The sequence below is a fragment of the Geotrypetes seraphini genome, chromosome 7 (genome assembly GCF_902459505.1).
Source record: "Geotrypetes seraphini chromosome 7, aGeoSer1.1, whole genome shotgun sequence".
Taxonomy (NCBI): domain Eukaryota; kingdom Metazoa; phylum Chordata; class Amphibia; order Gymnophiona; family Dermophiidae; genus Geotrypetes; species Geotrypetes seraphini.
Window position 1 is genome coordinate 54856025 of NC_047090.1, and position 17277 is coordinate 54873301.

Below are 17277 nucleotides of genomic sequence, written 5' to 3' on the forward strand. Positions count from 1 at the left end.
GGAATGGGTGGACAGAAATGGAAGATGGATGGTTAGCATGGGGAAAGAAGGAAACAACAAATGGGTAGGAGATCCTGGCAAGTGAGTTATCAGAAGACAACCAGAGCCTGGGACCAACATGATTTGAATAATGACCAGACAACAAAAGGTAGAAAAATAATTTTATTTTTTGTTTTGTGATTACAATATGTCAGATTTGAAATGTGTATCCTGCCAGAGCTGGTGTTAGACTGCGAACATGAGCTAGGATTTAAAAGAGAAAGGAAAAGTCTTTTTTGTTTATTTTGTTTACACTATAGTGCCAGTGTGGGTAGGAGAGGGCAAAGGGCATGAAGAGGCTATAAAATAAACCCACCAGTTTGTTTGAAAAAAAAAACACACCCAATTTGGCAGGAAAATCGAATCGAAAAATCGATTGAATAGGCTGAATCGAATTGAAATTTTTTTTCTTGAATCGGGCAGCACTAGTTCATACCTTCTTTCAGTCTCGAAATTCCATTTTTTGTATTCCTCCTTTCATTAATACACCTGAAAAAATTTTTGTCTCCCTGTTTTATATTTCTAGCTATTTGATCTTCTGCTTGCGCTTTTGCCAGACATATCTCTCTCTTGGCTTCTTTTAATTCCTTTCTGAACTCCTCTTGATTTCTTTTATATTTCATGAACACCAATTCTTTTGCCTTTATTTTTTCCACCACTAGTTTGAAGAACCACATTGGTTTCCTTTTTCTCTTATTTTTATTTATTTTCCTCACATAAAGGTCAGTAGCTCTTTTTATTGGAAATTTGGTTAAAATTTGGTTAAAAACAAGAAAAGACGAGGACAAGGAGAGTTGTAAAACAAATTGAAGCAATATAAAACACTAATTACAGAGTAAATGAGCTAATTATTATTCAAACAAAATCAGACTAGTAAATAATAGTAGCAAACTATTCAAATTGATAAATAATTTATTTGACATATAATCAAAAAAATGTCGTAAAAAGGAATGTCCTTCTTCTGCTAATGATCTTGCAGGATTTTTTAAAAATCAACAACCTTAGAGTAACTTTCTTGTCATCAAATGATCCTCAGTATTTACTAAATGAACATGAAACAGAAGGTTTAAGAGCAGACATGATTTGGTCACATTTTGAACCTCTTGATTGGAATTCTTTTTGCACATTGCTAACTAAATATGCAAAAAAGAATTGTTGGTTGGCCAATTGTCCTTTAAATATCCTTAAAGCTGTCCCACTCGCCTTCAAAGTCGACCTGTTTAATTGGACAAGTTTACTAAATAAAGGCCAATTTCCAAAAGACTTAGGTCATATTCTAATTACCCCTATATTGAAAAACAACAAGGAATCTATTGCATTAAATTCCAATTACCGGCCGGTAGCCAGTATTCCGCTATTCACAAAAGTTATGGAAGGAACGGTTAACTCCGCTTTGGTGAAACATTTAGAAAAATATGATATTCTTCATGACTGCCAATCAGGGTTCAGATCAGGGTATAGTACGGAGACGGGATTAGCTTCCTTGATAAATTATCTCCACAGTTTATTTACCAAAGGTTCAAGTGCTCTGATTATCCAATTGGATCTAAGCAGTGCTTTTGATCTAGTTGATCACAAAATATTACTGGACAGTTTGGATTCAATAGGTATCTCAGGAAAAGTTTGGAATTGGTTCGAGGAATTTTTGAAAACAAGATGTTATCAAGTGTTCAGTGAAGAAAGTTACTGTTTTACCTGGAGTAATTCTTGTGGTGTACCCAAGAGCTCTCTGCTATCACCTACTCTATTCAATATCTATTTAGCCCCATTAGGTAGATTGCTGCATAGTTTGGGGGTTAAATTCTTCATCTATGCTGATGATATTACCATAGCAATCCCATTTACATAGAAACATAGAAATAGACGGCAGATAAGGGCCACGGCCCATCTAGTCTGCCCACCCCAATGACCCTCCCCTACCTTTCTCTGTGAATAGATCCCACGTGTCTATCCCATTTGGCCTTAAAATCAGGCACGCTGCTTGCCTCAATAACCTGAAGTGGAAGACTATTCCAGTGATCAACCACCCTTTCAGTGAAAAAGAATTTCCTGGTGTCCCCGTGCAGTTTCCCGCCCCTGATTTTCCACGGATGCCCCCTTGTTGCTGCGGGACCCTTGAAAAAGAAGATATCTTCTTCCACCTCGATGCGGCCCGTGAGATACTTGAATGTCTCGATCATGTCACTCCTCTCTCTGCATTCCTCGAGTGAGTACAGCTGCAACTTATCCATCCGTTCCTCGTACGGGAGATCCTTGAGTCCCGAAACCATCCGGGTGGCCATTCTCTGGACCGACTCCAGTCTCAGCACATCCTTATGATAATGCGGCCTCCAGAATTGCAGACAGTATTCCAGGTGGGGCCTCACCATGGATCTATACAATGGCATAATGACTTCAGGCTTACGGCTGACCAAACTCCTGCGTATGCAACTATGATTTGCCTTGCCTTGGATGAAGCTTGCTCCACTTGATTGGCAGTCTTCATGTTCTCACTGACGATCACCCCTAAGTCTCGTTCTGCTTCAGTTCTTGTTAGGATCTCGCCATTAAGGGTGTAAGTCTTGCATGGATTTTGGCTGCCCAGGTGCATGACTTTGCATTTTTTGGCATTGAAGCTGAGTTGCCAGGTCCTAGACCAGCGCTCCAGTAGGAGTAGGTCATGCATCATGTTGTCAGACATTGAATTTATGTCTGTTGTGCTTTTGCCCACTACATTGCTTAGTTTGGCATCATTGGCGAATAATGTTATTTTACCTCGCAGCCCTTCTGCCAAGTCTCTTATAAAGATGTTGAATAGGATCGGGCCCAGGACCGAGCCCTGCGGCACTCCACTGATTACCTCCGTCATTTCGGAGGCGGTGCCGTTCACCACTACCCTCTGAAGCCTACCTCCAAGCCAGTTCCCAACCCATTTCGTCAATGTGTCGCCCAATCCTATAGAACTCACTTATGGCCTTTATAGGGGAGGTACTAAACCAAATTTCTCAATTACTAATTCACATTGAACAATGGACAAAGAGGGCAAGACTAAAATTGAATCTGGGGCCGCAGGTTGGACACGCCTGCTCTATATGTTTGCTTTTCCTGGAAATATTGCTTTTCACTAAAATTTACCTTTTGCTTTTATTTTAAGTCCTTAGTTTGTCCTGCCTATTTGTCCTTGTAAATCTCCCCTTTGTTTTTAATATTGTAAAACGCTTAGAATTCATGATAGGTGTTTCAACAAATTTTAATAAAAGTTGGAACCAAATCTCCAAGTGACATGCTTTCACATATGTTTAATGTCAGATTTACTTATATATACACGTTTAATCTATGTCCAGAGCATAATGATAATATCCCTTGTTTAGTGCAAAATTATCAGGATGGGCCTTAAAAAATTGTACAAAAAGTATTTTGTGATCAAGCACATACAAATTCATGGGAAAAATTTCAATTAGTAATGTTTCTCCAATTTTAGGTTTTTCTGGACAACCCTAGGGAGGGGGAAATGCCGGTTATGTCTTGGTGAAAGGATGGTGGTGGGGTTTGTGAGAGTTGTCATATACAAATAAAACCATTCACTCACATCTACATGAAGCTTGTCTGTATTAAGTTTTGCCTGGCATGGACCACAGAAAATGATGCAGATGCTGTGGATGGGCCTTTATATGTCATCATGTTTCTATGAAATGCATCCTGGTTAACTCTGTGTGTGTGATGGGGGGGTCCTCATCCTCAGGGTCTAGTGGCTCCTGCTGTTGTTGCTTTGAGGAGTCTGGCAGGGGCTGCCTTATTCTCTGGGCCATGTTATGCAGCATGCCATGAAGATCTGCACTACCTTCTCAGGTCTGTAGAGGAACCCCCCCCCCTCGGAATGATCCAGACATTGGAGTCTGTTCTTCAGCTGACCAAAGTTGTGGTTGATGATGGCTCTAATGCTCTTACATCAGCTACTGTACTACTGTACTTCTCTTCTGCCACATTTTGGGGGTGTAATGTGAAGATCATGAGCCAGGCTCGCTGAGGATAGCCTCTGTCACCTGTGGGGGGAAGCAGAGAGATGGGGGTATAGTTTATAATTTATATTCCACCTTTAAACAAGGTGGATTACAACCAAACATACACAATTAAAATAAATTGTCGGTATTGTCAGTTCTGGTTAACCTGGAGGTGAGAGAGTTTGTGCTCACCTTGTGGGGAGGACCTAGTGGTTAAAGATACAGCCTCAACACCCTGAGGTTGTGGGTTCAAGCTTGTGACCCTGGGCAAATCTTTAATCCTCCATTGCTCCAGGTAGATTGTGAGCCTGCTGGGACAGATAGGGAAAAATGCTTGAGTACCTGAATGTAAAAACCGTTTAGACAACTTCCATTGATAAGTGGTATATAAATAACTAATAAATTTGGAGAGAGTGTATTGAGGGTTGATAGGGAGGACAGGGGTCTGGAGTTGGTATGTCCCAGTGCTGCTTACCTAGAAACATAGAAAAATTAAGGCAAATAAAGATCATATGGCTTATCTAGTCTGCCAGTGATATCCCCTTGGTTCAATTGCCTATAGATTCCAGTGTTGTAAGACATAGACATCATGGGTGGAGTCCAGGTATTGGGCACCCATATCCATTATCCCCCCCCACACGGAAAACCCGGACATGTCTTCTTTACAGAGAACTGTCCAGGAGCCTGGATGGACTTTCCAAAACCTGGACATTTGTCCGGGTTTTTGAAAGCTCCAACGAGCTGCGGCTGCATCTGGAGGGCCTATGAGCATGTGTGGATGTCACACAAATCCGTGCATGCTCCAGGCCCTCCAGACACAGCTGGAGCTCATCAGTGAAGAAGAGAGGAGACTTTATGTGGCACAAAGGGGCAGGGCTGAAGGCAGAACTGGGTAGGGCTTGGGCAGAACAGAGCAGGGCCATGTATCCGGGGTTTTGCAGCCTAAAATATGGTAATCCTACCCCTGGGCTTCACACACAATCTGCATATTCATAGAGTGGAATGCTTTCATGTTGTAGTAGGTAGCCTTATCCATCCAGGAGGGTCTGAGTGCAACATGTGTGCAGTTGACAATGCTTATGATGTAGAACTATGCTATGGTGTTCTATAGCAGTGTTCTTCAACCTTTTTACACCTATGGACCGGCAGAAATAAAATAATTATTTTGTGGACCGGCATCAGTCTGCAGACCGGCAGTTGAAGAACACTGGGCTAAGTCGTGGGCAAGACCCCGCCCATCTCTACCCAATCACCACCCCAGACCCCGCCCCCATAATAATACTAATTGTAACACTATTTTTTCCATTAATTTTTCATAGATATACACAAATAATCTTATTAACAACACATAATGGTTAACCACAAAATTAAACTACACAAAGCACAATGACAGCAAATGTAAATTCTCAAAATTGACATAATTCAATCACAAAATTCAAAAATAAAATAATTCCCCTACCTTTGTTGTCTCCCTCCCTCTATGCTATGCCTTACCTTCTGGCCTGCTCCCGCCTGGCCATTTTATGCCGCCCCCGGTGTTATCTTCAGGCTGGCTCCCTCTTTCTCACTGATGCAGTGCACAAAGCTGCGGGCAGTGGCTCCTTGCGCATCCTGCGCCTCATTTGGAAGCCTTCTCTCTGACGTTGCGACATCAGAGAGAAGGCTTCCGGTTCAGGCACAGGACGCACGTAGGTGCCACTGCCCGTAGCCATGTGCACTGAATCAGTGAGGAAGAGGGAGCTGGCTCAAAGATAACACTGCATCGATCACACTGTGGACCGGCAGTTGAAGAACACTGTTTTGGGCCTGATGCACGTGCCGGCCCTGTGGACCGGCAGGAAATTTCTGTGGACCGGTGGTTGAAGAACATTGTTCTATAGGGCTTGGGGGGTGCTGAGAAAGGTGATATAGTCTGGGGTGTGGGTGAGAAAGGTTTGCAGAAACTAGGTAAGGCAGTTGGAGATGGCAGGCTGGGTGAGGCCTGTGTTGGCTTCTAGGACTGACTGTAAGGTCCCGGTGTCCAGGAATGCGAGGGAAGTGATGACCTTAAGATGGATGTGTATGGGATTGTGGAGGAGTGGTTTAAGCTGCTCATTGAGATCCTGTATGTTTGCTCTAACAAAGTGGTATCTGTCCATGTATTGCTGGTCTGTGAGGTCCAGGAAGCAGGAGTGGGGCTTGAACATTTTGCTGCAGGGTCCTCCCTGACCATTCTCTTCTACCTGCAGCAAAGCTTCCATTACCACCAGTGTACTGAGTGCTTCTATCGCCCACCACCACAGGTGCGCTCCACTATACCCACTATCCCCTCCCCAGACATCCAGGCACTCACTCTTCTACCTCAGGCATATGTTCCTCAAACACATACAGCAGTACTCAGGCACACCACCCCTTCACACATTCCATATATACACAGGTGACACAATCAGCACTCACTCTCCAGCTCCTAGCACAGTGACAGAGCACGGTGACTGACTGGGAGTGGAGAAGGAATGGAATGGGGGTAAGAAACAGGTAGGGAAGGGTGTGGCTGTGTCTAGAAGATATGGGAGTGGGATGAGAGAGGTGGCAGGCAGAGGAACAGAGCTGGTAAGGTGAGGGTTCAGACAGGGACCCAGACAGACAAGCAATACAGCACTCAGCAGCTTTCCAGTAGTTCAGACAAATTGCTCTTTCAATCTCCAACACAACCAAATTGCTAGTGGGTCAAAAGACAATTTATTGCTCACCTTATTCACTTTTAAAGTAAGTCTAAATCTAGGTATGTTTCAGGACACCCAAATGAATCCTTTTGTTATCTGTTATTTTGTCGAGATGCATATCCCCTGACGCTGCTCATATCAGACATATGTCATGCCCATGGAACGCCCACATTGCAGATGTCTTGATTTTAGTAACTAGCATTGTGGGATGCTTTTTTGGTTGTTTTCTGATTATATGCTTTGGACATTTATGACAAGTAGCTATCCTCCTCCCTGTTATGTCATTTTTTTATTTTTTTTTTAAGGGGGGGAATGAGCCCCATGGTGCCTGTAAAGATCTTTAAATCATCATTAAGATATTTCTTCAGCACTTCCAATGATGATAACTGTGATGATTTAGGGAAGTTTAAAAAATGGAGGAATTATTACTTGTCATAGTTCTCCAACTTTTCTAGCTTCTGAGTTACCATATTTCTTTTAAACACAGCGTTTTGCATTGTTTGCAAATCAGAAACTGTTTTTTCCTTCAATCCTTCTACTACTTAGGATTTCTTTAGAGTATAATTTAGCATGTTGGCTTGATTGAACTTCAGTATGAGAGCAAGCCTGGGCTTGCAGAAATTGTGGACTTTCCATTAATAAGTTGATTGAAATGAGAATCCAAAAACCATTCTGGATGATAATTATGGACCCATCAGAGTTCATCAATGTCTTTGGGGTGTTGGAAATCTTTTCATTCATTTTTCTCCACTCCTCTGTGCTCTAGTATTTCTTTGTCTCACTTCAATGTTTGTTTCTCTCAGGAACATCAAGGTTTTGCAAAGACTTTGATGAGTTTAAAACATCTGGATAAAAGCTATGGAGTTTGAAGTTGTGCAATATCCTCTTGTGCTAAGGATGTGTCTCTAGGGGCCTCTGTCCAGGAAGAAAGAGTTAGAACAGTTATAGTTGGAGCCCCATGAGGCTGCTGCGGGATGTCTTGGCAGCCATTTTTACTGTGGAGAAAGAATGGGCAGGAGTGAAAGAGAATCCTGACCCAACGTGCCTCTAGACCACTGAACCCTGAGGGACTCCACTACTCACCTTTCCTTCCTCCGAGCGACTTCCATTAAACACCAGCCTCTGGCGTCTGTCTGACAGCCAGTTTTCTAATCCAGTTCACCACTTTGGGTCCTAACTTCAGCCATTCAAGTTTGTTCAAGAGCCTCCTATTAGGAACTGTATCAAAGGCTTTGCTGAAATCTAAGTAAATTACATCTAGCATATGTCCTTGATCCAGTTCTCTGGTCACCCAATCAAAAAATTCAATCAGGTTCATTTGGCACAATTTACCTTTTGTAAAGCCATGTTGCCTTGGATCCTGTAACCCATTAGATTCTAGGGAGTTCACTATCCTTTCTTTCAGGAACACTTCCATTATTTTTCCAACAACCGAAGTGAGGCTCACCGGCCTGTAGTTTCATGCTTCATCTCTGTGACCACTTTTGGGAATAGGGACCACACCCGCTCTCCTCCAATCCCCAGGAACCACTCCCGTCTCCAGAGATTTGTTGAATAAGTCTTTAATAGGATCTGCCAGAACCTCTCTGAACTCCCTCAGTATCCTGGGATGGATCCTGTCCGGTCCCATCGCTTTGTCCACCTTCAGTTTTTCAAGTTGTTCATAAACACTTTCCTCCATAAACAGTGCAGAATCTACTCCATTTTCTTGTGTTACTTTGCCAGACAATCTCTGTCCTTCTCCAGGATTTTCTTCCATGAACACAGAACAGAAGAATTTGTTTAGCATGTTTGCTTTTTCCTCATCACTCTCCACATATCGGTTCCCAGCATCTTTTAGTTTAGGAATTTCATTGTTCATCTTCCTCCTTTCACTAATATATCTGAAAAAAATTTTGTCTCCCCTTTTTACATTTTTAGCCATTTGTTCTTCCGCCTGCGCTTTCGACAGACATCTCTCTCTCTCTTGGCTTCTTTCAGTTTTACCCGGTAGTCCTTTCTGCACTCCTCTTCTTGGGGTTTTTTTATATTTCACGAACGCCAGCTCTTTTGCCTTTATCTTCCCCGCCACTAATTTGGAGAACCATATCAGTTTCCTTTTTCTCTTGTTTGTATTTATTCACATAAAGGTCCGTAGCCATTTTTATTGCTCCTTTCAGCTTAGACCACTGTTTTTCTACTTCTCTTATGTCCTCCCATCTTAACAGCTCTTTCTTCAGGTACTCTCCCATTTTATTAAAGTCTGTACTTTTGAAATCTAGGATTTTAAGTATCGTGCAGCCGACCTCCACTTTAGCGAAAGCATCTTTAAATAAAAAAGACTTAAGATTAGATTTAAAGTTGTTCAAGTTATTTTCCTTTCTAAGATAATTCGGAAGGGCATTCCATAACTTGGGGGATGTAACAGAGAAGATTGTTTTCTGGGAAGTATTGTAGAATATGTTGTAAACCAATGGAACCGTGAGAAGATTTTGATCTGCTGAGTGGCGTGATCTAACTGGGGAGTATGGTGTTAGCAGACGATCAATGAATGTTGGTGTGTGTTTAGATCGCGTTTTAAATATTAACAGTAGAATTTTGTATGTTATCTGATGTCACTGCAGCTCAGTTTGTTCTCTCTGGGTACCCACCCCCTAGTGAAGGAGCTGCAGCTTCTACTGCCTGTATAGTCAGCTAGTGAAATGTTGTGGCCCAGGAGATTCCAGGACGTAACATGGAGTGGAATGGATTCCACACAGAGAAGCTACTGCTTCTGTGTTGGGACCAGATGGGATCCATCCCAGGATATTGAGGGAGATCAGAGAGATTCTGGTGGGTCCTATTAAAGATTTGTTCAACAAATCTTTGGAGACAGGAGTGGTTTCTGGGGATTGGAGCAGAGCGGATGTGGTCCTTATTCACAAAAGTGGTCACAGAGATGAAACGGGAAACTACAAGCTGGTGAGCCTCATTTCGGTTACTAGAAAAATAATGGAAGGGTTGCTGACAGAAAGGATAGTGAAATTCCTAGAATCTAATGGGTTACAGGATCCAAGGCAACATGGTTTTATTAAAGGTTGTGCCAAATGAATCTGATTGAATTTTTTGATTGGGTGACCAGAGAATTGGATTAAGGACATATGCTAGATGTAATTTACTTAGATTTCAGCAAAGCCTTTGACACAGTTCCTCATAAGAGGCTCTTAAACAAACTTGATGGGCTGAAGTTAAGACCCAAAGTGAACTGGGTTAGAAACTAGTTGAGGAGAAGATGCAAGAGGGTGGTAGTTAATGGAATTCGCTCGAAAGGAAAGGTGAGTAGTGGAGTCCCTCATGCATCGGTGCTGAGGCCGATATTGTTCAATATGTTTGTGAGCGACATTGCCTAAGGTTAGAAGGAAAGGTTTGTCTTTTTGTGAATGATACCAAGATGTATAACAGAATAGACTACAAGGAAGGAGTAGAAAACATGAAAAAGGATCTGCAAAAGTTAGAGGAATGGTCTAATACCTGGCAACTAAAATTCAATTACACAGGTCTGCAACTAAAAAGCTGTTTGATTATTTTCATCTAATTTCTATGTATTTTGTTGTGCTGAAAACAAATAAAATATTGAAAAAACTCCTAGACATCATGATTTGCCACAAAATGCAAAATTGTCTTCAAATCTATCAATTTTTTTATATTATGGGTTTTAATCAAATTTAAAGTCCAAATTATATTAATTAATTCACATAAGTGCATTTAATGTAATGTAATTTATTTCTTATATACCGCTATTTAAGATATAAAATGCCAAAAAAACCTTAAAGGGGTTGTTTGAGTTAGGTAAAAAAATATAGCACTGTAAATCTGATAGTCAGCAATAAATACTAAGCAAGTTTTAGGGAAAAAATTCTATTTCCTCATTTCTCTAGTTCTCTTCTGGCCCTTTGTTGTTATTTGCAGGTAAACAATCTCTGCCCCCCCCCCCCCCCCCACAGGGGGTGAATACAAGTGCTGCTCTGAGTGACATGTCTGACTACTGGGATATTCAGCAGCATGCTGTATGTGTAAGCCTCAGCCCTGAATCTGTGCTTTTAATGGTAGAAGGGGTTAATCTTTCCAGAAGAATCCAGTGGGAGGGAGACTCAGGGCAGATAGCAGCAGCTCCAGTCACTGCAGGGGGGTGTGGCAAGCACTGTGACGACTCATATAAAGACAAAGAGCTACTCTCTTCTGCAGTCCATACAGGAGAGCGACACGTCTGATAAAAGGGATGGAAAACCTTTCATACGCTGAGAGATTGGAGAAACTGGGTCTCTTTTCCCTGGAGAAGAGAAGACTTAGAGGGGATATAATAGAGACTTACAAGATCATGAAGGGCATAGAGAGAGTAGAGAGGGACAGATTCTTCAAACTTTCAAAAAATAAAAAGAACAAGAGGACATTCGGAAAAGTTGAAAGGGGACAGTTTCAAAACGAATGCTAGGAAGCTCTTCTTTACCCAACGTGTGGTGGACACCTGGAATGCACTTCCAGAGGACGTAATAGGGCAGAGTACGATACTGGGGTTTAAGAAAGGATTGGACAATTTTCTGCTGGAAAAGGGGATAGAGGTGTATAGATAGAAGATTACTGCACAGGTCCTGAACCTGTTAGGACGCCGCGTGAGCAGACTGCTGGGCACTATGGACCTCAGGTCTGACCCAGCGGAGACATTGCTTATGTTCTTATGTTATGTTCTTACACGTGTGCACAAATCATCATCAGGTTCTTGATTCTAGGCTGTTCACACTTTTTTTTTTATCGCAGTTCGTGTTAGCTCGTCATTCTTCAACCGTTATGTTATGGCTCTGCGAAAGTGTATTCATTCGCCAGACAGTTTCTGTTTCATCTGTGGTGAATATAGTGTTGAAGCAACAGCAGAATATTACAGACTTTGTGAAAAAAGTATACTTCGCATACTTTGGACTAAACCAACCACAGAATCACTACAGAACTAACCACAGAACCAACCACAGAATCACTACAGAACCTGTTTTAGCTGTTCTTGTTTTAAAAAGTGTTATTTATTTGTTATTACCTTTTATTTTATAGCTCCTTGTGCTTCTTCCTTCTCAGCCGCCGTGAAGTGGTGTCGCGCAGGACTCCGCCTACAATCCAGGTCAGCCCATGCCCTACTTATCTGGGCCCTCTGCGGCACATGCCGCAGAGGCGCGCACCAAAGGAGCAGTTCCTACTCCTTAGTTCACTCCTTCGTGCGCTAACCGAGGGTGCTTCAATTTTGGAAACTACCCTGAACACTTCACCCCTAATTTACCGCAAATATAGAATTAAAACTTTTCTTTTCATTTATATTTTAGTGTTAGGGCTATTGACATACCACAACAACGCTTCCTCAGATTTGACCATGTCCACACCCCACATGAATATCCCAGTTTTCTGGGGCCATCGTCCCCCGACAAATAAAAGAGCCAATACCAGATTACATACACTCCTAGATATTCCATTATTACCACAGCACCCATTCCGATCACCTGTAGGTACTTCCGGGTCCACTCAGTATAACTATACTTTAAAAAACACAAAACTGAAATTAGGTCTTATCAACGCCAGATCTATCAAAAGTAAATACCACCTTTTAAAAGATACTATCCTCCAACAAGGCATACATATCCTCTGCATTACCGAAACTTGGCTCACTGACGGTGAAGAAGCTTATCTCTCCTTCTGTTGCCCCCCAAATTATAACTATCTCTGGAACCACCGTCAGAACCGTAAAGGCGGTGGGTTAGCTATCATCTTCCACAACTCTTTAGTTAACTCATGCGACATTTCAACAGGAACCATCTTCATGTCAAACTCAATCTGAACCCCAAAATTGACCTTTTACTACTTTACGCCCCTTCCCCCTTTGGCCAAAATCACCTAACTCTGCTTCAAAACCTTTTCTTCGAATTCTGTTCTGCTACAACTACCCCTCTGATTCTAGGAGATTTCAACATCCATTTTGAGGACTCATCCAATCCAATTACCATAGATCTATTAACTTTCCTCAAGACTCTAAATCTGAAAACAATTATCCAGTCACCAACACATTCCGCCAAACCTTAGATATAATTCTCATACCCAACACTCAATTTCTCACTCACTCAGGCCCATCTATTTCACCCGTGCCCTGGTGAAATCTCATATCACTTAACCTCCTCTTTCAAAAATCCTCAATATCTTAAACACCTAGAGAACATAAAAAAGTTTCATTCCGGGATTTCTCCAAGTTAGAATTATCTGATATTCTCCCTTCATTTAACCCCTCTAGCCTAAGTTCCAGTCCTACTACTCTTGAAGAACAATTACTATCCTGGAATTCCTCTTTTCAATCTCTCTTAGACAGCAAAGTTCCAATAATTTCTAAAGCTTTATCCATCCGTAAACTCTCTAACCCCTGGTACACAGAAGAACTATCCCTCCTAAAAAAACAACTACGCGCATTGGAAAGAAAATGGCGTCACAATAAAACTGACAGAAACTTACATCCTTACAAAGAACTGGCTTTCCTCTATAAAAAGAAAATTAATCTTGCAAAAAGTAAGTTCTATTCTAATAAAATCTCTAAAGCCAAAAATCCTTCCATCCTATACTCTATTCTAAAATCCATTACACCCTTGATCCAAAGAGATAAAACTAAACAAAAGTGTACTATTTCAGCCAAAGATCTTGCTGATTACTTTTGCAGAAAAATAAGGACCATCCGAAATACCTTCCTTCCTAACACCCCAGGAATTCCCACTGACTATGATAAAACAGAAACTATCCCTATGGCCAAAATCTCTAATTTCAGAATCCCCTCTTTGAAAAATATTGAATTTCTTTTCCAAAAAATCAATATAAAAGGTTCTCAATCTGAAATTATTCCCCTGTTCTATCTTAAAAAATTCTTCTCTTGTTTTGGTCCTTATATTTTCTCTCTTGTTCAAAAAAGTTTACTTACCGCCTCAGTCCCCCTTCTCTGGAAAACAGCCACCATAACTCCAATATTAAAAGACCACAAAATTGGCACAGATGAAGTTTCGAATTTTCGACCCATAGCCAACATACCTTTTCTTGCAAAATTAACCAAAAGACTGGTGTTTGAACAGCTCTCAGACTTTATCGAATCCACTAATGCCCTTCATCCAAATCAAACTGGTTTCCGTAAATTCCACAATACCGAATACTCAATGATAGGACTTATAAATAACATTCACTATCACTTAGACCACCACAAATCTGTAATTCTGTTTTCTTTAGATTTATCGGCGGCCTTTGATACAATAGATCACGATTTATTACTCAAACGTAATCCATTGGTATTGATGACCAAGTCTTACAATGGTTTAATTCTTTTCTGTCTAACCGTTCCTCATTTGTCAGTTACAACGATGAAAACTCTGAAATCTTTTCCTTATCTTACGGTATTCCCCAAGGTTCTATTCTGTCTCCTCTTCTATTCAATATCTTCCTTTCCCCACTGCTAAGTATTTGTCAATCTATAGGTTTTACATCCTTTACATAAGCGGATGATATTCAGCTTCTCCATCCTCTTGATCCAGAAAATATTGACGAAATCATTACAATTAATAAGAAACTTGAAATCATAAACAATTGGCTAACCTCCAATAAATTAGCCTTAAATATTCAAAAAACCAAAGGGATGCTTTTTTCTTGGAAAAAAGATATAACCTTAAGAACCCCTTTCGTCCTTAACTCCATCACCATTGAATTAGTTTCATCCGTAAAAATCTTAGGTGTTATCGTTGACGACAAACTATCGTTTCAAGACCATATTAGCAATATAGTTAAAACATGTTTTTATAAACTATGTTTGATTCGATCTATTTCAAAATTCCTTGAACCCAAATCCATCAACATATTAATTCATTCTCTGGTCCTATCCAAAATAGATTACTGCAATTCTCTTCTACTTAACATCACACAAAAAGAAAAACGAAGATTACAAATTATACAAAATACGGCAGTCAAATTAATTTATAATGCCAAAAAATACGACCATGTCACTCCTTTACTAATAGATTCTCATTGGCTGCCAATCAGCCATCAGATTAACTTTAAAATTTTGCTCTTGGTATATAAAACCTTATCCTCTAACGAACCTCAATTTATTTCAAGAATGCTTATCCCTCACAACATCTCCCGATCTCTCCGCTCAACGTCGCAAAACCTTTTAACCGTCCCCTCTTTGAAAATTATAGGCATTAGAAGACACAATATGTTTTCTGTGATGGCCCCACAACTGTGGAACACACTGCCACAGTACATTAGAGAAGAAAAACACATAACTTCATTTAAAAAAACGTTAAAAACTTATCTTTTTAAAGATGCGTTCAAGATCTAATAATGAGACTTACCACATGAAACTTCAAGCCTTTATTTTGCTACCTTCCCCTCTTGTTTTTTCCTTTTTTTGTTCTCTCTTGAACTAAAAATTGTAACTTCCCCCCGCTTCATGTCTGTCCTAGAGTTATAAGATGTGTATTACCCTGTTAGTTCTCACAACCTATGTTTTTTTTTAAAGATGTACATCGTTTAGTTAACTGAATAAGCGATTTATCAAATATTAATAAAAACTTGAAACTTGAAAACTTGATCAAGATAAAGTTTGGGCGCCTCATAAAGTGTGAAAATGGTGTGTTGAGGTTCAAGGGTAAAAAAAAATCTTTCCATTATGGGATTCCTATGGTATTGCAAGAGCAAAAGAACCATAGTGATGACTGTTACTTTTGTTCATGCGATGTGAAAGGGTTTAATTCCAAATGGAAGTATTCCATTTCGTACCCCAATCTTCACTCAGCAATTCGTCCCATCCCCCATGGCACAGATATACCAGTACCCAAGTCCCCTGCTACTTTGAAAGAGATACCTAGCTCCGATGAAGGTGAAGTCATACCTGAACCAGATGATGAATTAAGTTCTTACTTTGAAGATATACAAGACCAAAATTGTTTTCTTGGGAGGAGATGAATGATTTGGTAAGTTTGCCGGATCAAGGCTGAAAAGCAGGAATTTATTGTTGCCAGGAGTGTCATCTTCATGGTTCAGATATCGTGAAAAAGAGTTTGTTCCTTACTTCATCCAGGAAGACAATTTGGTTTATTGCATCGATGTTGAAAGTCTGATGGGTCAATTTAAAATCCAATATGATTCAAAGCAATGGCGTCTTTTTATAGATTCTTCAAAAAGAAGTCTCAAAGCAGTTTTACTCCACAACAGTGGTTTTTACACTTCCATACCTGTAGGTTATTCCGTACACTTGAAGGAAACCTACGAGAACTTGGAATTAGTTCTTCGTAAACTTAAATATGAAGACCATGGTTGGCAAGTGTGTGGGGACTTGAAGGTCTTGTGCATGCTGCTCGGGCAACAAGCTGGGTATACCAAATACCCTTGTTTTCTGTGTCTGTGGGACAGTCGAGACCGTCAAAATCACTGGACCAAGAAGAGTTGGCAGCCGAGGATGCTAACAGTCGGTGAAAAAAATGTCCTCCGAGAAACTTTGGTACCTTCCCATAAAGGTCTTCTACCACCTCTCCACATAAAATTGGGATTGATGAAGCAATTTGTAAAATCACTTCCAAGAGATAGAGAATGCTTCAAATACTTGGCCACCAAGTTTCCAGGCCTGTCGGAGGCAAAATTGAAAGAAGGTGTGTTTGTCGGACCAGACATTAGAAGGCTTATAGTTGATCAAGAATATGTCAATACCATGACAGATCCTCAAAAAGAAAGGTGGATTGCATTTAAAGAAGTCGTACAGAAATTTTTAGGCAATAACAAAGATCCTCACTACAAAAAGATTGTCGGACGAATGCTGAAAGCATTTCAAGCTTTAGGTTGCCTGATGAGTTTGAAAGTCCATTTCCTCCAATCCCACCTTGACTACTTTCCTGAAAATATGGGAGCTAAGTGAGGAACAAGGTGAACGATTCCATCAAGACATTAAAAAGATTGAAAGGAGATACCAGGGAAAATGGAGCATTATAATGATGGCAGACTACTGTTAGATGCTTCAGAGAAACATTTCAGATGCTACTCACAAGTGTAAATGCACCAAGAGGAGCCTCACAGGGAAGAAAAATTGAGTTTAGTGTGTGTAGGTGAGCTCATTTCAGTTCAAAAAAGGATTTTCATGAAAATAATTGTAATAAAACTTTAATTTTAGAAGTCTATTTCCATTTATTTTGAGGTATTGCCTTATAGTTACCTAAATTGTCAGGAAACGTGATGTCTTATGACAAAATAGAGGTAATTTTCGGATTCAGTGCACCAAAAAACATAAAGATTACGTGGAATAACCAAAACAGCTTTAAAAAAAAAAGTTTTTTCTGCAGACCTATATTACAGCATCCCCTCCTGAGGAAGCCGTGATTGGGTGAAACTCGAGTCGAGCGGCTGGCTCAAGTGGTTGATATGAAGTAAATCACTTTAAGTAAGCACGGGGAACAGTAATCTGACCATCTTGAACACATCACACGCAACAATAAGATAAGTGCAAGTCTTTAAAAATGAAAGTTAACATCAATTTCATGACAAGATGG

General features: G+C 40.5%; 1 protein-coding gene across 3 annotated transcripts in view; it reads right to left on the reverse strand.

Annotated features, from left to right (window-relative positions):
- The window catches only part of BICD1 (BICD cargo adaptor 1), a 279852-nt gene that overhangs the window by 86947 nt on the left and 175628 nt on the right, over positions 1–17277 (reverse strand). The window contains exon 9 of one of the 3 annotated variants that reach the window (XM_033950663.1): positions 3937–4061. The exons of the other annotated variants lie outside the window; for them this stretch is intronic. Within the exon in view, the coding sequence (XP_033806554.1) occupies positions 4026–4061 (36 nt within the window). The 3' untranslated portion in view covers positions 3937–4025. Of the gene's footprint in view, positions 1–3936; positions 4062–17277 lie in introns of those variants that run through there. 3 annotated transcript variants of the gene reach the window in all.